The following is a 24,877-nucleotide window of genomic DNA, read 5'->3' as shown; positions in this document are numbered from 1 at the left end:
GGGGGCCAAAGACAGTATTCATCTGCACTGCAGCTTTTAGTTCAGGATTATAGTGAAAATTTAGCGAAGGATTATAAATGTATTAAGCAGCCTTAATAATGTGAGTAGGATGAGCAAAAAACTGTTTAGCACCAAAGTGCCAAGCAGAAATCAAACATTAAGTTAAATGATTATTATTGATAAGTTATTACATTGTGTCGTGACCAGAGGGAGAATGTTTTGCCTTTTCTTTAAGTAAGAATGATACAATATCTATCCATCTTTATTTGCTCTTTAAGAAATTATCTGTGCTAAAAAAAATTTAAAAAATAAAAAATAAAACAAATAATAATAAAGAAATTATCTGTGCTAAGAGAAATGAAGTTGTAATCTTGAAAATGTCTAAAACTTTGAACTATTGTCTAGTTTTATCTGTGAACTGAGAAATTTGGTTGAACCTGCTCCAAATTCTTGTCTCCATTTTTTCCAAGGTACTGGTGAAGTGAAATTCCTCTTTAGCAAATGGAAAAACAGAAGGAGTGCCACATCACAAATGACATTTGAAAAAAGAAATCCTAAAGATCATTGGCTATCATCTGAAGCACCTGCTGCCTCAGGCAACCGGGCAATTCCTGCAGGTGGGAGAAGGCACACGGATCTCTGACACCTCTCCAGGGCCTCACTCCCTAGGAGATGTCTGTACCTAATTTGGGCCTAAGATATCCCTCCACACTTCCCTTTGTCTTCCTATTTTCCAACTCTACTTTTTCATCATACCTGTTTTTACGTTAGGAAAATTTCTAGTTTCTTCCAAGTATAACCCAGATGATGTCAAGGTGTAGCCTGCCTCCCTTGGTCATTCCTACCACCCCACAGCCTTCAAGGCTGAAGGCTGCTCAGGAATTTTTGCTAATTCCCAGGGAACTGCATTCAGAACCTCCTCTATTGGGATGCCTGGGGGACTCAGTGGTTGAGGGTCTGCCTTTGGTTCAGGTCGTGATCCTGGGATCCTGGGATCAAGTCCCTCATTGGGCTCCCCATAAGGAGCCTGCTTCTCCTTCTACCTATATCTCTGCCTCTCTCTGTGTGTGTCTCATGAATAAATAAATAAAATCTTAAAAAAAAAAAAAACAACAACCCACCTCTGTCCACAAGGGTGACTTCCTCCTATCATCCATTCTGGCCTTAACATCCAGCCAGCTGTAAGAAAGCTCTCAAGTTTTCCCAGAAGGATCCACTTCCACAAAGAAGCATCAGTGAGCAAAGTGGACTTTATTAAAGACACTGGTGGGGTGACAAAGGGCAAGCGAGGTGCCAGCCTTCCCCATGGCCAAAATGTAAGCACCCCTCTCCGTGATTGTATTACAAATTCTCTCCTGGGCCAGGTGTTCTCAAGTATTTCCCCCAAGCCCCCATTCCTCCCCTTCCTTCTTGTCTCTGCTGGCAGCCCTCTGGCCCTCTCCTCATCATTTAAATTCTCTTCTTTTTATACAGAACAATTCAGTTCTCCCAAATCCCTGTCAGCCTGCACACCTCACACTTTCCTGACACGACACATGGGTGATACCTTCCTCTCTCATAATCATCCTCTCGAGAGGGTAACAGCCGTTGTAGGTAGCAATATCTTTTGTTTTCAATCAAACTGGAGTTACTTTCGGTTTCCTGAATTTTCCCTCTGAATTTCCAACATTTCAACAAAATCCCTTTTGACCTCTTGATACTTTTAAGATGTAATTAATGAGATAATTTATTTGACGGCATCTAGCTAGCCAGCCAGCTAGCTTTCTCCCTCTATGTTAGCGGCATATATAACAGCGCTGTGATGCATCTGTGTGGACTCAGGAGAACTGCTCATGCATATCCCTCTCTATCTCTTCCCAAAGCCGCATTCAGCGGCTCCCTGTTGGGATCTTGGGGTAGGGCGTGCTCTGGGCAGGAGAAGGAGTGGGGATCCCTTAGCCTGCATTAGGTCTGAGAGGTCATGAGATGTCCCCTTGAGTAAGACAGAGGGGTCTCTGTGTGGAAGATCCACCAGTGATGAGAACTGTTGTGACCCAGACTCCCCATGCAGATGAGAACATCCCAGAAGAGCTCGCTCCACATCTGCTCCACCAGGTGCCTTATAGGCATTGGATATGGGGTTGCCATGGCCTGCGCACCTGCTTTTATTCTCCTTTTTGTTCTCAGAGAGATGGATGTCCTGCTTGTCAATAACTGACTCTAAGGTGTTGCCAGATTTCAGCTCAGGAAGTTGAGAAATGATCTCCCCCTTCTCTTTCTCTCAAATTTGGAAATTCTCTTCCTTGATGACTGGTGTCTCCAGACACTCATGGACATGGAAGAGGAGGAGTGTAGCAGTCCTCACCTGCTTCTTGCAGGGCATCCCCCAAGAAAGGCCTCTGGTGAGTTGGTAGAAAGGAACACCTGCGGGAGAACCAGTGGGAGAGGGGTGGACGGGACTGCAGGAGCCGCAGGCTCCAGGGAAGGCTGAGCAGTCTGGGCCTGAGACTGTGGACACAGAAGAAGCCAGCCGCCCAGGCTCTCTGCACAGGAGTGTCCAGCCCAGGGCTCAGTAGGACTGGAATCTTGTCCTGTGAGTCCAAGTTAAGTGGAGGCCAAGGTGGAGCCGGGAGGTGAGGGAGCAGAAGACAGTCAGGTGAGTCGGTGATTCATGGGTTGGAGGATCTTTCCCTAAAGGGCTGTTCTAGTTAGCCTCTGCAAGATCTCTTGGCTCTGATCTTCATCACATGTCCCCTGGGCTCCTGTTTTCCCAGTTTGGATCACTTGCCCAGAAGGGGCTGACCTGAGCTAGCACCCAGTATCTCTGAGGAAAGGGTGATTGACTTCTTCCCTTCCTTCCTATATCCTTTTTCCCAGCCTGGCGTGTGTCAGCCAGGGTCCCTGCAGTGTCAGGTACAACCTGCAGTGACAGAGCAGGGAGACACCTAGGGAGGAGACTGGGGTGAGTGAAGGAATCTGGTGATGCTGGGGACATGGTGACTGTGCACTTGGCTGGCCATCCTGTCCCCTACAGGGCTCCTGGCTGTAGCTGGTGTCCCTAGTCTTCTGCAGCCACCTGGAGAAGCCCCCTGCTAAAGGTCTCTCTGTGCAAACTTTCCACGAAGATTGCCGCAGAATGACCAGGCAAGCTGGACTTCCTGTGTCGTGGGATGATACTGTTCCTGCTGTGTCCCCCTGGGACACCCAGCTTCCCTGCTGCGGCCTCCTCTAACCTGGGCCTCCTCAGCTCTGGCCTCTACTGTGCATCTGGCCCATCACTGTCCTTTTCTTCTCCCTCTCCATAGAGTGTCTCTGCCACTGGATCTTGATTTCTTAACCACTTGCTTCTCACTCCATGATGTGACATTTCTTCCTAGCCACAAAGCTTGCCCAGATGCTAAAACATATTACCCAACCAAACTGGGTCCCTGACCCAATCTCCTCACTTCACCTCACCTCTTCAGGTTCTTAATCTCTCACCTAGTGAAAAAGCCATAGTTGCATTTGTTAGCTGACAGTTGGAGAGGTGAGGGGAAGGGCCCAGCCTTGATAAGGTCCCATTTTTGCGATGGATCCCAGTTTGCTTCTCCAATCTAGAAAGTCTAGAGGCTCTTGGCCAAGGAAGAGAGTAGACCCAGTCTCTGGCCCTGGGATTGAGTGGATGGCCCTGGCTGTAGGACCAACTCATAAACCTCCACTCTGGGCCCATCGTGCTAGGGCCACTCAAGTCTCCCTCGGAGCCAGGCTGGCTAGACTCCGGGCTGCCAAGTCCAGCTTCAGTCTTACAGACTCCAAGCTCTAAGCAGGTAGACTCAGGTCCTAAGCCCGAGGTCAGGGGCCCGCCTTTAGGGCTACAGCATGTACCTGTAATGAAAAAACCACTGGAGCCTTCTGACCTAGCAACATCGTCCTTTCTACTTAGAGGAGTAGAGGAGATCCTGCAGTGTGGCTCTCCTGGCTCCCCCCAGGCTGTTGGCCCACCTGAGCTCTGAGACTGTGGTCCTAGAAAAAAAAAAAAACCCTTAGCTCCTGTCAAGTAGGGCAGGCTGATAGCCTAGGGTCTGGGAAGACTCATTTCTGCTTTTAATAATCTAGTCAATAGGGGCAGCCCCCGTGGCTCAGTGGTTTAGCGCCGCCTTCAGCCCAGGGCCTGATCCTGGAGACCCAGGATCAAGTCCCACATCAGGCTCCCTGCATGGAGCCTGCTTCTCCCTCTGCCTGTCTCTCTCTCTCTCTCTCTCTCTCTGTGTGTCTCATGAGTAAATAAATAAATAAAATAAAAATTAAAAAAAAATAATCTAGTCAATAACATTGTAATCCATCATTTCATTCGTCTTTCAGGATGACTTGTAATTTTTTTCTTGAAAACTAGGGATAATATAGTGGATACAAGAAATTGAGGAAAATGGGTGGGAGGTGTTGTGTGTGTCTGGCTAAGCGCCGGGCTGTGTTTGCTGTTTGCTGTAACCGTACATACACGTCAGAGGCTAACCTTCTCAGGTGTCTTTGTTTGTGTCACCCCTGTTGTTTCGGGGTCTCCCTAGAGACTTGTTAAATATTGTCTGAAACACAGAGTTCTTTCGGTTGTATTCCCCTGTTGTATAGGAGCCCTGCTGATAGGGCGTGAAGTGTGGGGAGGGAGGAAGTGCTCTACATTCCCATGATGAGGTCCCAGTCTCTAGTGAGCCTGTGTCCTGGGGTGGTGGCCCTCCCCAGTGCTTCTCAATTGCATTGCTTTTTCCCTCTTAGGTGAGACAGGAAGCCTGGTGAGGGAGGGGCCTATTTTCTCTCAGGTCCATTGGGCTCTGGTAAAAACCTGAGGAAGTTGGGCCCTCTTGAGGGCAGGTCTTGTGAAGAACAGATGATGCTGGGTGTATATAAAAATGGCTACTCTCCCCTCCTCTGGCTGGAAACACTAGGGCATTTTTGTCTGCTCTTCATTGCGAATCTGGTAGGGCTCCTGGCGATAAAACTCATGATGGTGTGGGGTTCCCCCTCTGACCGCCCACCCCCTGAGAATTTCCAATTCTCAGGCTCATCCACACTGAGCCTCCAGCAATTTGCCAGTCACAGTTTAGGTTTTCCTGCCCTTGCTCTGTCCCTTGGAGATCTCTGCTCCCAGATTTCTGCTCCAGTGAAGTGTGATTCTCTGTATCTGCCTTTCTGTCACCTCAGTTTTAAGGGTGGCTGTTGGTCCTATGATTTCAGTTCGATGGCATATGAGTTTCTGTTTTATTTGTTTTTTTGTTTGTGTTCTTGCATGGACAGGAAAGATAACTTCCATCTCCTTACATGCTGGACTGGAAATTAGAAGTCTCTTGCCATCATTTAATTAGATTTTTCCAAATTGAAGTTAGAAGATACTCAATGACCCTCTATTAGGTATGTGACTCCCCTGCTGGTGATCTTTTTCATATTCCTGAGGCTCATCAAAGGTGAGGTGGTGCATTAAAACACCTCAGAGACAGGCCATGGGTCCCCTAGGAAGTCATTAGTGGATCCTAGATTTTGCTTCTTTCCATAGTCATAACCAGTTCAGATTTCCATACCCAGGGGTTAGTACAAGACCTGTCTCAAGTGACGAGAGGGCAGCAACCAGGAGAAACACTCTAGTCTTACTCTGTTTCCAGCACTGGCTTTTCCTCCCCTTTTCCAACTTTTGCCCATATGGGAAAATACGAGAGTCTGCAAAAGCAGGAAAGCTCATTTGCTGAATAAAGATAGAGTGATCAGGGCATATTTGACCAGAAAATGTTTTCACATGTGTTCTGTCCACACCCAGGGCCCATAGCCTAGTACTAATCCAGACTCTAATTTGTCTTATACAGACTGCAGGTGGTGCTGACATGAGACACAAAGGCAGTGGGGCTCCCCAGGGTTACACTCACCAAGTGTCGCCCCACACACACCTGATTTTGGGGGCACACTATGCATGAATGTACTGAGACCTTAGTGGTGGAGACCGTCACAGAGTCCCCAGAGCCCAGCTTCTTAGACCACAGATTACTCCCTGGTGTCAGGGACTGTGTACGAGCCTCCTATTCCTGGAGGCAGCCCTTCACGGGAAGCTTTAATTCTCCAAACCACCCCAGAATCTCCAGGTTTGGGGCAGGGCCCCTTGGTAGGAGAGGAAGAGTGAGTTCAAGCTTTGAGGACTTTCCATTATCCCTGGAAACCCCAACTGAAACCAACTTTTTTCCTTGTGACCAAAGGAACAGGTTTTGGGTTCTTTAGGAATGCCAAGGGGCATTTTAGGGTCTTGGGGCAGCTGCTTCTCCCTGGCTCCTGTGAGCTTCAGACTCTGTTCCTTCCACTGGAAGGAGGGTGCTGGTTATCATGCAGTTTAGGGAGTGTGGCTGTTCTTGACTATGAAACAGAGTTTGGACTGTCAGTGACAGATGGTGGTGATTCCCCTACGTAGAGATCTTTTATACCTACTTACGTTCCTGCAGGTCATTTGCTCGTGCTTGTCACAGGGTAATTTACTAAGCAATTTATTGCTGCTTCCTACTTTCTGCCAGAAGAGGCTGTCAAAGGGAAGAAAAGGTAATTTTGCCCTCTTTTCCAGAGAATTTCGGGGCTACTGATCTTAAGGACGGTTTATTAGTTATTTGTTACTATATAATGAATTATTCCAAATATTAATATCTTCTTTTTTTAAGATTTTATTTATTCATTTGACAGAGAGGGAAAGAGAGCACAAGCAGAGGGAGCAGCAAAGGGAGAGGGAGAAGCAGCTCCCACAGAGCAGGGAACCCGACTCGGGGCTCCATCCCAGGTGGGATCATGACCTGAGCCAAAGGCAGACACTTAACCACCTGAGCCATGCAGGTGCCCCCAGATCTTAGTATCTTAAAACAAGGAACACTTATTTTCTCACAGTTTCAGTAAGTCAGGAATCAGCTGCCTCGCTGGCTCATGGTCCCTCACAAGGCTGAACCCAAGGTTTGGGCCAGGGTTGCAGTGTCATCTCAAGGCATATCTTGGGGAGGATCGCTCTGCTTCTAAACTCGTTCACATGGCGTTTGGCAAGCCTCCAGCCCTTTTTGGCTGTTGTCCTAGCTGTCACGTCCCTGCCACATGGGATTCTCTGTTGGGTAGCTCACAGAATGGCATTCGGCTTCCCTCAGAGCAGTGAGAGAGAAAAGGGAGGGAAAGCAAACAGGATAGATGTCACTGTTGTTGGGTAAGCTAATTTTGGAGGTGTCATTTTACCCCTTCTGCTGTTTTCTGCTTTTTAGGGGTGAGTCACTAGGTCCGGCCCCCAATCCAGGGGAGAGAATTACACAAAGTGTGAATAACAGGAAGCGGGGATGGTGGGGAGTCCTCTTGGAGGCTGCTGACCACCAGTTGTTAATTTGTGTGTGTGTGTGTGTGTGTGTGCATGTGTGTGTGTTTCCCAGCCCAAGTCAGAAGTTACACGGCATTGGTAGCCCGACTATATTTAGGCTCTTATGTGGGAGGTGAAATTAGCTGTGTGTTCCTTAGAAAGAGCAGAGAGTGTGCAGATGGAGTCACTGGGTTGAAAGAGGAGTGGCCTGAGATTGCAGAGGCTCCAGGGACTTGAGGACAAATGGGCAGAAGAATCCACATGCATCAATGTCTTGTGTGTGAGGGCCCCAGTAGAACCGGGACTTCTGATGGGGTGAAGTGATGCATTTGTTGGGGCACCGAATATCAACAGCATAGTCTCAGGAGCTGGGTACAAGCCCCAAGGCCCCTCAGATAGCAAAGAAGCTATAGAGCCTCTTGGTGCCCCAGGAGTCTTTTTCCATTTATTTGCCTTAAGCAAACCAAAAAAAAAAAAAAGGAAATCCTATTGCCTACAACCGAGAAGTCCGGGATTAGGGTGGCAATTGGGCATCAGCGTGCTGTTCCCCCTCTATTGTTTGTCTGCATTATTCCAAATGTTCTTCATTTTGTTCTTCATTTTCAGGCTTTGTGTGGTACCAGGATGTCCACCAGCAAGTTCCGACCAAAGCCTTCCAGATTCAAGTGCCCCGGAGAATGTGGAGGCTCTCACAAAAGTCTCTACGAAATCTCATTATCATTTGGACTCCAGCGGGGCCACACAGCCGTGTCCTAATCTCTCGCCTGGGACACAGAATGCTCCAGTGGGCGAGGCCAGGCCATATACCCATCTTGGCTAAGGAGGGTCGTGGAGGGACAGTTCTTTCTGTACACGGGCTAAGACTGCAGAACAGAGATAAATTCCCCAGAAATGTGTATTGTTCAATCAAGACATAATTGAATTCCACCAGTAGAAATGGTAACTCCAAACATAACATTTTATTGCCTTATTGGATAGTATACTGATTATATACATCTATTGGCGAATTCCTGTGATCATTCGTGATATACTCTGTATAACCCCGGTTCTCATCCACTTATTCAGTCTTAACATCTCACTTGACATAATTAATTAATGCTTGAAGTATGTCTTTGACACATTCATTTTATATTTGTGTGTAAGTTATGTTTGTAGCTTTTCAAGAATTGTATTTTAGGAAGTGAGAGGTGGTCACTTTGTTCCTTTTAACTACAATTCTCATTTTCCTTTAAAACCACCTGGTTTGGGATCCCTGGGTGGCGCAGCGGTTTAGCGCCTGCCTTTGGCCCAGGGCGCAATCCTGGAGACCCGGGATCGAATCCCACGTCGGGCTCCCGGTGCATGGAGCCTGCTTCACCCTCTGCCTATGTCTCTGCCTCTCTCTCTCTCTCACTGTGTGCCTATCATAAATAAATAAAAATTAAAAAAAATTATTAAAAAAAATAAAAATAAAACCACCTGGTTATGGGGCACCTGGGTGGCTCAGTCAGTTAAGCATCTGCCTTCAGCTCAGGTCCTGATCTCAGGGCCCTGGGATCAAGCCCCAAATAAGGTTCCCTGCTCAGCAGGAAGTCTGCTTTTCCCTCTCCCTCTGCCTGCGGCTCCTCATGCTTGTGCTCTCTTTCTCTCTCTGTCAAATAAATAAAATTTTAAATAAATAAAACTACACGGATAATATGTATCCTCAAGAAAATTGTAGCTTTAAATTTGCTGAACATTTCAAACAACTAGCCATCCAGGTTAGTCAGACTTGACCTTGGACCCTTCAGCCCCCAGCCAAGCTGCTCGGGTAGATGCTGTGCAGAACAGAGATGAGCCATTCCTACAAAGTCCTGAGCAAATTGTAGGTGAGTGGGCAAAATGAATGATTGTTATTATTCTAAGCCACCCAATTTGGGCTTCATTTGTCACAGTGATAAATGATGGATACAAAAGGACTTTCCTTTAAATATGTCTTTGTCTGAAAATTTGACAGCGAACACATGTTATATTAAAATTCTTTTAAAATATGTATCTGGGGGAAAATTAAAATTAGAAACATAGCAAAAGTTTCTATTTGTATTTCCCTTACTGTTATCTTAAGCGAGTTTCAATTTCCAAGTCATCTTATCGTCAAAAGGCATACTAAAAGTAAGGACTTGTGGGGGGAAGCTATTTTTTCTTCCTGTGTTCCTCAGGAGTGGCTTGGGAAGATTGACGTTCCTCATGACCACAAAAAGCCGCAGTTTTGGAAGGCTGATCCTTGGTGTCTCCTGCCTCCTCTAAGTTTTTTTTTTTTTTAAAGATTTATTTATTTATTTATGATAGACATAGGGAGAGAGAGAGAGGCAGAGTCACAGGAGGAGGGAGACACAGGCTCCATGCTGGGAGCCCGATGTGGGACTTGATCCCGGGACTCCAGGATCGCCCTGGGCCAAAGGCAGGCGCTAAACCGCTGAGCCACCCAGGGGTCCCCCCTCCTCTAAGTGAACTTGAAGACACCTCTGACTCACTTTGACATGAGATAGGTGGACCACATCAGTCCTCATCTCTACCCTTCCTTTATTCTTCTACATGTGAGTTCATTAAGCTCATATGTCTGTAAGTCGGACTCTAGGTCTTTCTGTCCAAAGATGCATCAACTACAAGAAAAATGAGAAGCAGATAGCTTTTTGAGATGGACTTGCCTTCTATTGCAGCATAATCAATTATTCTTGCTGTCTCTAGCCTGGGGAAAAAAAGAGTGGAACAGAGAGAAGAAGGAGAGACTTGTGGGCAGAAACTTTAGGCTTGGTCGAGGTCAAAGAAATATAGCTAGTTGAGCTTATGAGTCTGGTCTGCTGTCCAGAGCTACGTACATGCCTTTAGAAGCCTCTCAGAGAGTATTAGGGACAAAATATTGGGGCAGAGAGTACAGCAACTGACAGAGTTTATTGCTGAAATTATTCTTGATTTGATACTTACAGGCATGGGAGTAGTATTTGAGCCTATAGAGAAATGTGTCCTCAGATACGTTGTTAAATACCAAATGTATTCAGAAAAATTTTCTTATCAACAGAATGAACAAACTTTGTATAGTTTCATATTGGTTCTTTGCCATCATTAGAAGTAATTCATGACCATCTTTTTTAATTGAAAGATACGGAGGAGTACAAGGAAAGAAGAAGGAAAACAGTGTCTCCTGGTATCATCATCTGAACACAAGCACAAATAACATTTTGGCAGAAACTTGATCCTTAATGTGACATACGATGACATGGTTGGTGAGTAATAGCACTGGGATCTCAACACAGAACCAGTTGTCCTTGCACATCTGAATCTGATATCTCCTGGTGTCCTATATATACATCGCTAGTGCTGTACCTGGTCTTCTCTTTGATGTTTACCTTGCCATGAGTTCCATTTATTTGTGTGTCTCTATCTCCTACCTTTCACATGATTGTAGGACAATAGTCCTCCAGGGAAAGTTGAAGAGAAGCTGAAAAACAGTTTCAGATTGAAGGAGACTAAAGAGAAATGAAAAAACACCATGTGTGATTCTGAACTGGACCCTTTTGCTGCAAAGGACATTTATCGAGACAACAGGTAAAACCTGAATGGTAAGTGTGAATTAGGTGGTAGTCATGTTTCAGTGTTAACTTCCTGATTGAATAGCTATGTTGGGTTATGAAAATGTCCTTAGTTTGTAATGTCAAACATTTGGGGGTGATGAGGTGTTATGTAGACAACTTACTCTCAAGGGTTTGAGGAAAAGTAATTTCTTCTACTGTTCTTGCAAGTTTGAGGTTGTTTCCAAACAGTGAAAACCAGAGGTAAACCAAGCAAAAATAGGAAGTGAAAGCTGGGAACAAAGTAGGGGAGGAGTAAGAGAGATGGACTAAAATAGCTCTGGGAGAAGAGGAGGAAGGATTAAGGAGAATTAGTCTATGTGTAGGGTAGGAAACAAGAAGCTGACAGAGTTGACAGAAACTAAAGGTGGGGTTGGCAAGGATTGGGAGAAGTTGGCATGTTAACAGAGGAAAGGCTGGGTATGTGGAAAGATGAAGAAAAAAAGAGGGTGGGGAAGAAAATGAATATATATTGCATGGCTTCTCTGGGCACTTAAATCCCATTTAACTCTTACATAGCTAAGATGAGAGTTTTATACACAGTTTTAAAAAATGAGTAAACTAGAGCTGAAGAAGTTAAGTAACTAGCCCAAACTAGTTCTGATAAGCAGAACCAGCATATAAATAGCAGTATATGTGATTTCAATGGCACTGGGATAGTAGAGAAATGGTCTCATTGGGTCAGATAAGGGAGAGAAACTTTTTTCCCCTCAGGGATTATAGTGGACACAGAGACCAGCTGAGCAAATGATCATGAGAGTTTGGAGGTTGAGACTGAAACCAAGATTTGAATAACCTGAAGAGATGTGTTACTTGAAGTCATGAGACAATGACAGAAAAAAGGAAGAAAAGAGAAACATTGAGAAATGAGAATATTACGCAAGGGCTGGATCTAGTAACTTGCTTCTAATCAATAGAATACAGCAAAAATGACACATCACTTTGGTGATTAGGTTGCAAACAATGGTAACTGCCACCTTGCTGGCAGACCCTTTCTTTTTGGTTTCAGTGAAATAAGCTGCCATATTGGGGAGGCCCAAGAGTCAAAGAACTAAGGGCAGCTTCTAGTTAATAACCAGCAAAGGATGAAGGCCTTAGTTCAACAACCTTGGAGAAACTGAACCCTGCCTACAACCACGTGAAGCAGATTCTGTGCCAGTGGAACTTTGCCTGAGTCTCAGGCCCACCCTATGATTGCAGCCTGTGGGACTTTGGTGTGGAGGACCTGCTAAGATGTATCTGGATTTCTAAGCCACAGAAACGGAAATGATGGGGATCCCTGGGTGGCACAGCGGTTTGGCGCCTGCCTTTGGCCCAGTGCGCGATCCTGGAAACCCGGGATCGAATCCCACATCGGGCTCCCGGTGCATGGAGCCTGCTTCTCCCTCTGCCTGTGTCTCTGCCTCTCTCTCTCTCTCTGTGACTATCATAAATTAAAAAAAAAAAAAAAAAAAAAAAGAAAAGAAACTGAAATGATAATGCTTGTTTTAGGTGGCTGAATTTTGGCAGATTGTTGATACTCATTATTTAAGGATTCCACGCTGCAAATTCACCTACTCACTCAGACTTATGAGTGACTTCTAAATCAATACTCATGGCGCTTTCAGGGTCATTTGTGGACATGTGTAGAATACTGAAAACTTTGAATTGCCTGCCGTGCATGTTCCCAGCTGAGGTCAAACAAGGCAAGGTTCTGCTTCTTGTTTTGGTTTCATACAGTAAACACGTGTTCTTTTCAGGCGCAATTTAGTGCCATGTTCTGTGCATTTTTGTGATTTTTGTTGTTGATTTCTCTGTTTTAAATGGTCTCCAAGCACAGAGCAGAAATGCTAGTGTTCCTAAGCACAGGAATTTCTTAGGGCAAAAATTCATGTACCAGATAAACTTCAATCAGGCATGAGTTATATTCAGGCTGTTGACTGCGAATTCATTGTTAATGAAGCAGTGAAAATATATTAAAGCGTATTTAAACAGAAACACACATTAAACAACGTTATGTATTGATCATTTCATGGGAACAATACGATCAGCAGCCCAAAGGAGCCTGACCCTGTAACTGAGGAACAGTAGGTCAGCATTTGCTAATTCAGCCTTCTCAGTGACTTTATAGGACATAACTACCTCAAATAAGGAGAATTGACTATAATTTGTTTTGTAGCAATAGATAATGAATACAGGCAACAATGGGAATTGAGTTCACCAATCTAAGGAGGAAGACTTTCACAAGGAGGGTATGATCTAGCAGCAGGGTGCAGGCCCCTTTCAAGGGGTAAGGCTAGAGAGGATAGTAGTTGGCAGTGACTGGTGCCTGCCATCTAAGTTATCATTAAAAAGATCATATAGCAAAAATAAATAATTTTTTCCTGACCTAAGGGACTTATTTTGGATGAATGTGAGTGGAATTCTAAAGGAAAATTACCCTCACAAAGCAATCTCTTTGCTCTGCAAAACCCACAGCAGTGTGAGGATTGGTCTGTACAACCAAAAGGTCCCAGCTTAATTAAACTCTCCACGACTGTACAGGGTGATGGAACCCGGGGCGGCTCTGGCAAGCACACTGATGCTGCCAACTCAGGGAGACGGTACAACTGCAAGAGAAGCTGTGGAAGAAACAGCCCCTTGGCTGTGCCTTGACACAGCTTTTCTATGATCTATGGTTAAAAGCTTAACATTTTATTTTCCTTACTTTTAACTTCAGAACATAACATATTCAGTCTACAGCCATACCACACTGAATGTGCCCGATCTCGTCAGAACATAACATATTCTTTTCAATTTTGGCTTCTAATGAGACTCCCCACTTCATCCTGGATCCCTACTCCTAGAGCCACACCATACCCTAACTAATGAGTGTGCCAAATCCCTGCATATGCATGCATCTTATATAATATGTAGCATTGGTATCCCCATGTGTAGGTTTAGAAGTTACATACATGACACTATTGAGGTTTTTGAGTTGTATTGAGTTTTTCTTTCTTCTTCCACTCTACCCTCTAAGTGTGGCTCTATGAATGCGTAGTTTGTTGCTTTCTAACAGCTGTAGAGTATGCCACAGGGTGTATTCATCACTTTCTACTAATCGTCTCCCCCAGTGCTGGACTCCTAGCCTTCTTCCAGTTCCCATTAATATTGTTAGGGAAAGGGGGAGGATGAGTAGAACAGTTTACCTTGCAGTGTCATGCCCTTCATTTGACCATAATCACTTCTCCGTCTTCTCTTGTCCTTCTTACCTTCATTGGGTACCAGGACTCATACCTAGATCGTGAGAACATGCAATGCCTTGCTTTCTGTAGAGCAGCTGCCCATTTGATTACTCAAACTACTTTTGGAGAGGCAGAGGTACAGATTTATTAGATTTTTTTCCTTTTTCTTTTCTTTCTTTTCTTTTCTTTTCTTTTCAGCACAGGGGTTAATTCCCAAGTCTGATTTTGCCTGAAGGCTGTACAAGTGGTGGTGGTTGGGGGGAACCCAAAATTAAAAATAAAATGCTATCTAATGTATTTTGATTTTAAAATAAACACATGCCCCCAAAAGGCAAAGGACAGAGAAAGGAGAAGTGGACAAAAATCAAGTAACCACAAAAGCCAAAAGTAGTATTGTCCTCAAGTACCAAGTGCCAAGCTACACTGACATCCACATAAGTCTTCTGCAGAAGTGAAGCTACAGAAAGATTCTCAGTGACATGGAGAAAAGAAAGCCCATGACTTGTGGAATCAGTTTTTATTTCTGAATTATAACAGAGAGGCTATATATATATATTTTTTTATATGGTGTTGTTACATATCTTTATATTATTAATCCACACTATTTAGAGAGAAATTATTTATTTACCAAAACAATCTAATAGATACTTTATTCTGAGCAATCTAATACATGGTAGAAAAACTTTTAAATATATAAAAGATTAGTTTGTGCACATCTAAATGTTTCTAAGGGAGCAAACTACTGCTGAGGCATTATGTTTAGATGAGTTGCAAACGTAGTGCCATAACCAAATACTTAAAATGACGTCTTAATAACACAAAAGCTTAGAGTAGTGACTTCTTCACACATGTTGGAGTGTATCTTAGAAGGTAACCCCACAAAACATTGCATGGCTTCAATAAGGAACTTCAGGATTTTCTTTGATACCTCGCTATTGCCCTCAAAAAGATCTTTTCACTCCTTGATGGTATCTTCTATGTAGATTTGTGGTCTTTCTTAATGGAGCTAAGCAAAGAGCGGCTGCCACTTTGGCAAAACAAGACTTTACCTCGGGACCCCCTGGTGCCCTTAACTACAAACCTACAGGAAAAGTGTAAAAGCGTTCCCAGAAGTCAGAACCAAAGCAAGAATGTTCAGAATGCAAGAGCTAGATAGCTATTGATGTGAATGTTTACATCTGTCTACCTATCTGCTGAGGGATTATTTTTTCAAGATTCTTCTAGAATTCTATTTACGTGGACTGAATTTACATAGTGGCTTTTCTCTAGCACGTGCAGTTACATTAATTTATCTTTTTAAGATAATAAAATAGCAGATGCCTATCAGAATGGTTGTGCAGCCCACAGAACAGCCCAAACAAAATCAAAGACTGGGAGAAAGGCTCATAATTTCCATTGAAATTGAAGATGAAGCTTCAAACGGACACCACCTGAGTTGTTTTCCGTGAACAGGCTAGTCAAGCTCAAGGAAAATGTGAAAGGCGAGATTGTTGCCGTGTCCGGCTGAATCTAATAGGACTTCTCTATCAGTAGCTCTATGTCCTCTGGCTTGCACCAACTAAACACAACACTGATTTCTTCATTCCTTCCTGTGGCTTGGGGGGAACCATTTAATTCATTTTCCAAGATGGGACACGGCTGAGCAAAAAGGGAGCATTGTTAATAACTGTGCCAGAGCAACAGTGGTCAGTGGGTGAACCAACGGAATATTAGGTCACCAGTCTTATGTCAACACTAAGCTCTGGGAGAGGCATAATTCGGGCTTCCAAAGGTGGAGCTGGGCTGAGAGAGAGGGTATGATCTAGGGTTTATCTGTTGGACAAGACAGATATTAAGAGGGAGGGGACCCAAAAGAACACAGTTCAACAAGATGCTCGGTTGAAAGGGACACAGGAGGATCTTGGTTAACTATGGCTGATGGAGGAAAGGGCGCTGACCTGTGTGTCTGAGAGCACATCTGGAAGGTGAGTGGGAGACAGGAAGTGAATGAGGTCAGCAAAATTCAGTCACCTGTACAAAGAGGTCTCCCTTAAGGTGTTTCAAAGCTCAGAACACCCAGGACCCAAGTTCCCCAGGCAGCTTTCCAAGATGTGGTTACCACCCTACGCCTATGGTGAAATCCTGGTGTCCACTACATTTTTACCGTTGCTAGCTTATTAGAAACAGGTGATACCAGGAAATAAGAACGGTCCCCAAAGTAAGTTCAGGACCTCGACAACACCTGTAAACAGCCCAAAAGCCTCCTAAGCAAGCTTCACTTGAGGTCATGTAAACAAACCCTGAGCCACGCTTTTGTGGCCAGGACTCCATGTCTTTTTAGCAGGCCATTTACTTTACTGACTGTGGTTGTCCAAATTTTATTTTAAGAGAATAGATTGGTTTGCAGGTTTACTTATATATTCTGTTACAGAAACTAACATGCGAATCCAAATGGGAAAGGGGAGGAAAGTGAGTGCACTGGAGGAGGCAGGGCCCAGCAAACTTTCTCTATAAAGAGAGTAAACATTTTAGGCTTTGTAGGCCACGTGGTCTGTTGACAATTGTTCACCTCTGCTGTTGCTGTGCAGAAGTGGCCACGGAGAGTTTGTAAACCAACGTGTATGGCCATGTTTCAACAAAACTTTATTTACCGATACTGAGATTTGAATAATTTCCATGTGTCGTGAAACATTAAAAAAAATCTTTTTCGAACCAAATGTGAAAGCCATTCTTAAGGAGAAGGCCATGTGAAAACGGGTGGTGTGCTAAATTTGGCCATTGCTTTGCCAACCACTCTGCTAGAGGCCCACAGATTTGAAATCATGTTGGGATTTTAAAGGGCATATGAAGACTACAGATTTTTGCAAATGATAGTACACACTCATATGTAATTTTAAACCTCTGATCAAGTTAAAGTGATTGAAGGCAGATTACTTTTTACAACACATGTGAGGGAGAACTTTAGAAAAATGAAGGTTACCAAATAATGAATTTCTGAGTGGACCACCTTACACTTGAATCCTTGGCCCCTAAAATTTAACATTTTGAACTAAGTTGACAGTGCAAAGTGCAGACAGTTACCAAAAAATGCCAACATGGATCCTTAACTTTATCAGCGTGGAAGTCTTCAACAATCACTGGAGAAATAATTATTTTTAGAAAGACCAATTCCCAGAAAACACGACACCTAATGTGACAAATAAAACTGATGTGATTTAGAAAACCTGGCTTCTCTTTGAGACATTAGAGACAATTCATGTGGACAAGAGCGAAGTGGGCATGCTCAGCTGATGTGGATTCCCACCTGTGTCTGGCTTACATCTGTGCTAAGCAAAGCCTAGGGTTTTAAAGGCAGAGTTACACAGGGGACAGCTTGCCTAGGGAGTGTTGAGCCCTGGGTATTTTAAATCTAAAGCAATCACCCAGGAGAAATCCAGCTAATCTCTGGAAATGAACCCACTCATGATTAATAGTTGATGGAAGGTATCTGATTGGTCAACACCAGTCTAAGAGATGAGATACCACTGCACCAAGGGTTAACAAAACATTGAAATGGAAGGTCCTCTTTTCTTGCTAAGGTTCAACTAAAATCTTTGAGGCACGTAATTGGCAAAATAGGAAAATACACACGATTTCATAAAATATGTGAAGAGTAAACAAATTCCCTTACTGTTTTTCCCCTTAGAAATTTAGAATGGCACCAGGTAGTGCAAAATGGAAACAAAGTAGCATCAGCCCTGTTTCTTCCAGGTAGATACGCTTCAGCAGAAACACGAAGCAGAAAAATATCCTCTTCTTCCAACATGGCCAACTAGGGCTTTCCTTTTAGCTTCAGGTCAATGCTTAGGAAAAAAAAAAAAAAGAAGAAAACAATGAGAAATATGAACAACTGAATACAAAATATTTAGTGATGATTTGGAGTGGCAGGTGTTCGCTTTCTTTTTTTTTTTTTCCCCTCAAAGGACTTAATGAAAATAAATCATGCAACACCTGGTAAGTCACAACCTTCCCCCTCATTGTCAGGGCTTTCTCTAAAATGTGGAATCTGTTTATTTCTTACAAAACTATTTCTGGAAGCATTTTACGCCTCTTGAAATGATCTAGGGAGGCAAAAGACATGTATGAGGGCTTGTTTCAGAAGTGGATTAAGGAACATTATTGCATTTTGGGAATAAGGGCTCTACCTATTTCCAATAAATGACCTTTCCCAGTGGGGCAAATACATGATCTGCCTGAAATAAGTAACATCTGGTAAGTGCTACATAGCAAGAATGTGGTCAACAATGAAATGATGGCAAAACAAAAACAAACCCCAACATTACTAGAGCCAAAGAATTTGCTTGACAGGAGTTAGCCAATTTGATTGAGATGGATTCTTATAACCTAAGAATAGGTTGTTTTTAGGAAAGTCTAGTGGGTTTCCAATTATCTAGAAAATATTCAAAGACCTTGGGCAACTTGTTTCTCTCTACTGGCTTTTAGTGAACTTACCACAAATTCCTGGCACCTGCCAGAGAAGAGAACCCAAAAGAACTTCAGCCACGAACAAAGAAAAACACCATTTGAAAAAGGCAATTTAGGAAGTATCTGTGGATGTCACTTAGATCTGCCCTCCTGGCCCTTCGTGTGCACAGGTCATTGTGCTTTGCTTGTCGGATCTATAGCAGCCGGGGGTGGGTGGGGTGGGGGGGGCTCCTTGGGCAACTTTGTAAATAAAGCCATTGGTAACCCACACTGCTGCTTGCCCATCTAGTTTACAGGAGTGAAATATCTTTCTTTTGAAGTGCCCTCAAGTCTACCACCTATTAGCTCAGGGCATTGGCCGAGTTACCTACCTTGCCTAAATTTCTATATCTGTATCAGTAAAATAGAATCTACCTCTCTGAAGGCTTGCTAAGGATTCAGTCTCAAGTGTTTTCAATTGTAAGTAGTAGTACTAGCATTAGTAGTAGTAGAATACTAGTAGTAGCTCAGGATCTTTTTGAAATGGGCCCTGATAAAAATCTGAAAACAGACAAAACACACCAGGATGCCTATTCTGAAACACCTCATTTTTCATACTGACTTTTTTTTTTAAAGATTTTATTTTTAAGTAATTTCTATGTCTAATGTAGGGCTCAAACTCACAACCCCAAGATCAAGGGTCACATGCTTCATTAACTGAGCCAGCCAAGCACCCCCATAATGACTTTTTGATAAACTTTCTAGGGTTTTAGAAATGTATCCCTTCAATTCTTGGTAAACAAAAAGCTGAAACACTGAAACTATGCAGTTTATGGAAGAAGCCAGGGATAGTCAGAAGTGGATGATTTTTAAGTAAATACAGAAAGCCACACTGAAGAGTAAAAACTGACAGTTGTCCTGTGGGGCCAATGAAGTACCAGCAATGCTAATTTAAATCTCCCCACATAGTACCACATGCCCTACATTGGATACACTTTTTATTTATGTAAAAATATTTTAAAAGCATATGCAAGTCTTAGGACATGAACAAACAAAATCCAAACTTGAAAGTGAAGGAGACAAGCACCTGGAGATACTTTTTAAAATAGTACAGTTTTGGGGGAAAATTTACTTTGAATCAGAATTACAATACAAAAGGAATATCCCTCACCTTTGGGCACATGGGCTGAAATTTCTATACCCAACTTTCCAGTGAGACATAGAAACTACGGGCCATTTTGGCTTCCCACGTGTTAAACGAGGTTCCTTAAACATATCTGACGATAATTGTTTAATGATGGATATACACTCTTGTGTTTTATGTAGGAAGATGGCAGGGATAGGCACAACTTCCCCTTCTTTCTCTAAGGAAAAGGAGAGGCGCACATTGCATTTTATTCTTGGCTTGAATGAGCTGCTTGAAAGAGCCGTTGCAGGTGATCCATTCTGAACTAGCTACAGAAGGTGTAAAATGCTTCCTCACTGGAGCCAAAGGTAAAAGAAGCCCCTTAATCTTATACTAATGAAAGCCAGAAATCCAGGGCTAGAAGTCAGCGTAAGAACTTCTTGGCCACTCTGGCCCCTCAGCCTGGATCGCATCCTTTGCGCTGGGCTCAGGTGCACGGTAAGGGCTTGGGAAAGACAAGGCATGGTGAAGAATGTTCTAGAAGTGGGAAGTAGCATTAACCTTTGCGGCATCCCTCCCTCCCCCATGCCCAGCCCTGCAATGAATCCAAACATAAAGCAGTGCTTGGCCCTTTCCCCCCAACCCAATGAGCCCTACATACACACAAGGAGCCAAACAGACAAGGCACGCGGAGGAGTGGGTAAGCCCGCAGATGTTGCAGCCGTGGGCACTGGCAACCCCGCCACGCACTCGTGAGCTGCGGGCCTGCGACTCTGCTCTAGGGGGTGCTGTTTTGCTGAGGGAGGCGAGATGTGCAGAAGGAATGAAGGTGGCCTGAGGCTCTCAGTTTTTGCCTTGCAGAATATCCATGTGGCTATTTGCTTGAAGCAATTGTTGCCTTCATTTCAAAGAGGTGGGGCAAGTGAAACCTTCAGAAAAATGGCTCTGTGATTTCCAGAGGTCCCCTTACAGCCCTTGTTCTTTACTCTTTTCGTGAGGGCTTTCTCTCTGGGGTTGTCCATAAATTTCCTTAAACTGTAAGTTCATCATGGCACCCACAGAGCTGCTGGACCATGATTTTCCATCCTTGCTTCGGACTTTGAGGGCAAGGAGGTCCAAAGAGAGCAAAACGTGACAATAGCCGACACATTTAGATCCCATCTTGGCCCCTCTTGGATTCCCTGAAGGAACAGGGTTAAATTCTCCACAACTCAAATCAGATTAGGAGCTCTCAGCTGGGTGGCCAGGTTCCCTCTGAGAGAGCATGTTGGTGACCACACTTTATTCCCTGAAACTGACTTGGCTGACAATCAACTCTGTTCTCTTAGGGAACTAATTTTGTTCTCTCCTAGTCTAACCAAAGTTAAATCAGAGGCTATACACCCATTCCAGAATTATGACCACCTCTCTGATTTCAAAACCATTGGCCAGGAACTGCAGATTCACATCCCAGCTCTGGGACATTTTTACAACTGTAAAACTCTGGACTGGTCAGACACTCTTTCTGTCTATGCCACTCTTTCCATACCTCATAGGCTGATTCTGAGGATAAAAATCAGATAATGTGCATGAGGCTTTTCACATAGAATTGGTACATGCTGAGCACTCACTACGTGTTTGACTTCTGTTTCTCACAGGATGAGGCCAGATAGACTAGCTCACTCCTAAAGTTCCATCCAGACTCTTGCCTCTTGGGATTTTTAAAACAAGGACATCATCTCCCCCATCCACTGAAATATTAAGTTCAAATGTAACTGCCAACTTCACTAATTAAAATAGATGATGTAATTCAGAAAGCAGAGTTGCATTCCTCCTGCCCAAATGCTCCTACATCTGGCTCTAATATTCATTTTCTGTTCATTTTTTGATTGGAAAATGAAATGCCAAGTAGACTTAAAGTTTCCTCAGGGAATGTAATAGTGATCATGAAAGAGATGGTGGGTATTAAGTCGGCACATTTGTCTTTTAAGGTTCTGATCTGAGAAATAGAAAACCTGAAAGCTGAACATCTGAACAGAGTTTACCCAATCCTTGATGTATTTTTGTTTTCTTTTAGAGCCCATCCATTACAATGCTATAGGTAACCACATAGATGTTATGATGGTGAATTCTTACTCCTTCTCCATGGAAGACATTTCTGGATCATTGTAAAGGCAGCTAGTTCTGAGTGCAAGGGGGAAAAAAAAGGAAGCAAGTAAACATTTTCTCCACTGTTACCACTTTGTAAGGACAACAGACACCTGCATTTAAAACCGCTTGATGTCTCATTGCTAATATCGAACACATCTATGCCTGATTCTTTTACCATCAGTTTTGAAACATAGTCACTACTCATGATTTAAAAGTTTAAAAAGGAAGATTGAAATTCCAAACAGCTCCAGTAGTCTCTTCTGGTCTTGTTACTGTTTCCTGGCGTTTCAATCTATCATATTTAGAGATCATGATATTACAAATTTTTATTTGTAACCCAAATAACATACGTTATACACCGAGGACAATCCCTCTCAAGCAGCCTAATTTTATATGTACATGAACACAGTTAACTTTCAGCTTGCACAAGAATGAGGATTGTCCTAGAGACTAAAAGAAAAAAATGCCAGTGTCAGCTTTCCTTATTACAGGATACTTAAGGCTGAGCTGTGTTCAGGTAATAGGAGTGATTTCTAAGATTAACCTAAACTGTGTCCAGAAAGAAAAATGTAACCATATGAAATAAAGAAATAAAAGTTTTGTCATGATGTATGCACACATTTATGCTTTTGCTGTAATATTAGCTGATTATGATATTCCTTATTGGTGGGATTCCTCTGTAAGCAAATTTTGCATGTGCTTTATATTTTCTGATAAATAGTACATTTCAACTTTTACTTTCTCCCCTCTGGTCATATTTTATTGACAAACTAAAGAAATTTTTATGATCTTTTTTATTTTAAAAAGATTTTATTTATTTATTTATTTATTTATTTATTTATTTATTTATTTATTTGAGAGAGCATGGGAGCAGGGGAAAAGAGAGAGGAGGGAGGGAGGAAGGAGGGAATGATGGGGAAAGAATCTCAAGAAGAGTCCAAGCTCAGCATGGAGCCTCAGGATGCTAAGATTATGACCTGAGCCAAAACCAAGAGTTAGATGCTCAACTGATTGAGCCACCCAGGAGCCCCTCTATGGATCTATTTAAACGAAAGAGTTCTTTTCATAATATGATTTGTTTCATAAGCTAATATATCTGTTTGAACATAAGAGGTTCAGTTATTAACATTAGGCATTTTGTTGAGATGGCGGAAGGCTATCTCACTGGGAAGGACAGAGGGCTCTCCTCCCCATCCACCCTTCTCACTGGTGGTTTTTATGGAGGATATTTGGCAACTTGAGTGAACAAGGACAGTCAAGCAAGTGTTGACAGTATGCTAGAAAAACCTAGCAAAGCCGGAATGGCATCAGGAAAGGGTATTTTTCCGAATCTAGCTTTTCTGTTTTTTTAACTTTGCAAAATCCTTCCAATGGAAACAGCAATTTGCAATCCATTTAATCCTGTCACTCTGAAGACAACTGGTGGATTCTTTACCATTTTCAAAATGAGAATGGCTCTCTATATACAACTAGTCCTTTGCTAATATTTTCCTTCCTGAACGGATGTCAAGTTTTAAGGAAAACATAAACATAGGCTGAAGAAATCACTTTCTGAAAGTCAATTAAGAAGAGGTGTGTGAGTAGGAGAATGTTTGAAAATAAAGCAAAACAACAGATAGGTTTTGTTCCCTGGCAAGGTATATGTTTGCCTTAAGTTAGAACCAGCCTGAAGCTTTCTAATAAAGGTCATGTGGAAGGACAGGGTGGGTCTGGGTTATCTGGCTTCTAGAACCTAACCATACCATGTTTTCTGAACCCCAAATCATCATATATAGTCTGTCCAAGGATTTGGGAGCCACTTCAGAGGCCAAAAGGTAGTTAAGGAGATGTAGTTAGTATGCTGAAATGGTAAGACTTAGAGGTATTTCAATCATCTGTGGGGCCAACAGAGTAAAATTCTTTTCCCTTACATTTTCACTTGTGCAAATATACTTCCACTTCTCACACATGTCATGTCACCTTCAAAAGAAGTAGAATCAGTTGGAGGGGAATTCAGACGAGTAGCTTATCCCCTGAATCCAAAGGAAGAACACAGACTCCTAAGACAAATCTGGTTAATTTTATTCAGGCATCACCTGAATAAATCTGGTTAATTTTATTCAGGCATCACCTCCTTTAAGGTGGTGATTCTCAGAGTGTGACCCTAAGATGGGCAGCATTGGCATCACTGGAGTGGATTAGAGTTACAGATTCTTGGGCCCGCTGAATCAGAGGCTCTGGGGTGAGGCCCAGGATGCTGTGTTTCAAAGGGCTCCAGGTGATTCTGATGCACAGTGAAGTCTGAGACTCACTGCTCCACAGTGATGAACTTAATTTTATGCACATTTGTTAATTTATGCAGCAGAAATTTACTGAGCATCTACTGTGTGCTGGGCATGCTTGGTGCTTCCTTCAGGAAGAAGATCAAGTCATCTCAGGACCATCTGAGACCATGTAGATAGCTGGGGAGGGAGTCTGAAGGGACTGAAAAATTGGAGAGGGAAAAAGAGCTACACAATAAACCCAAAATGATAACTGTTTTACTGGATAGCTAAGCAGGAAGGGCAGAAATATGGAGGGAGGGAAATTTTACTGAAGGAGGCAAGATTCTATGGTACTAATGAAAGTACATGGCAATATGGCTTTACAATGGGTGAAAATTATTGATTTCCTTCCCCTCGACCTTTTGTCTGGAAAACACCTCCTTAATTTTATAAATATGTTATTCTGGGGGGGAAATTATCTGAAAGAGAAAATCATTGCTCTTTCTGTCTCTGGGGAATCTCATGACATGATGCAAATTGAGTACAGATAAATGCCAACGGGGCACATTACGCTAACATCTGGTTTCTTGGTTCCTAAGATCTTCCTTTCTTTTCCAAATTCTGGTTTGTCTCAGTTGAGTTTGAGACTAAGAGGATTCTGATAGAGTATAAATGTAAATACTTTTTTGAGTATTGTTAGTGTAAAGGGGTGACAGTTATCTTGAAAGAAAACTAAAAAAAAAGACAGGAATATTGCAACACCAAACTATACTAATGCTAATATTTCTAAGGCAAAAATCTTTTCTCAAATTAATTAATTAATGACTTTTTTTTTAAGTGAGCTCTATGCCCAATGT

The 24,877-nt window shown here is 43.0% G+C and overlaps 1 protein-coding gene across 3 annotated transcripts in view; it reads right to left on the bottom strand.

The window, feature by feature from the left end:
- Positions 1–14,609: 14,609 nt before the first annotated feature.
- PRUNE2 (prune homolog 2 with BCH domain) overlaps positions 14,610–24,877 on the bottom strand; it is a 257,435-nt gene continuing 247,167 nt past the window's right edge. For 2 of the 3 annotated variants that reach the window (XM_055311154.1, XM_055311155.1), the window contains one exon: positions 14,610–17,920. In XM_055311154.1, the coding sequence (XP_055167129.1) occupies positions 17,890–17,920 (31 nt within the window). In that variant the 3' untranslated portion in view covers positions 14,610–17,889. Of the gene's footprint in view, positions 17,921–21,762; positions 21,811–24,877 lie in introns of all 3 variants that reach the window. The other variant, XM_055311153.1, reaches the window with a different exon arrangement.

This window comes from Nyctereutes procyonoides, unplaced genomic scaffold (genome assembly GCF_905146905.1).
Source record: "Nyctereutes procyonoides isolate TBG_1078 unplaced genomic scaffold, NYPRO_anot_genome, whole genome shotgun sequence".
Taxonomy (NCBI): domain Eukaryota; kingdom Metazoa; phylum Chordata; class Mammalia; order Carnivora; family Canidae; genus Nyctereutes; species Nyctereutes procyonoides.
The sequence above is the reverse complement of the archived record's forward strand: the minus strand, read 5'-3'. Positions and strand labels throughout refer to the sequence as shown.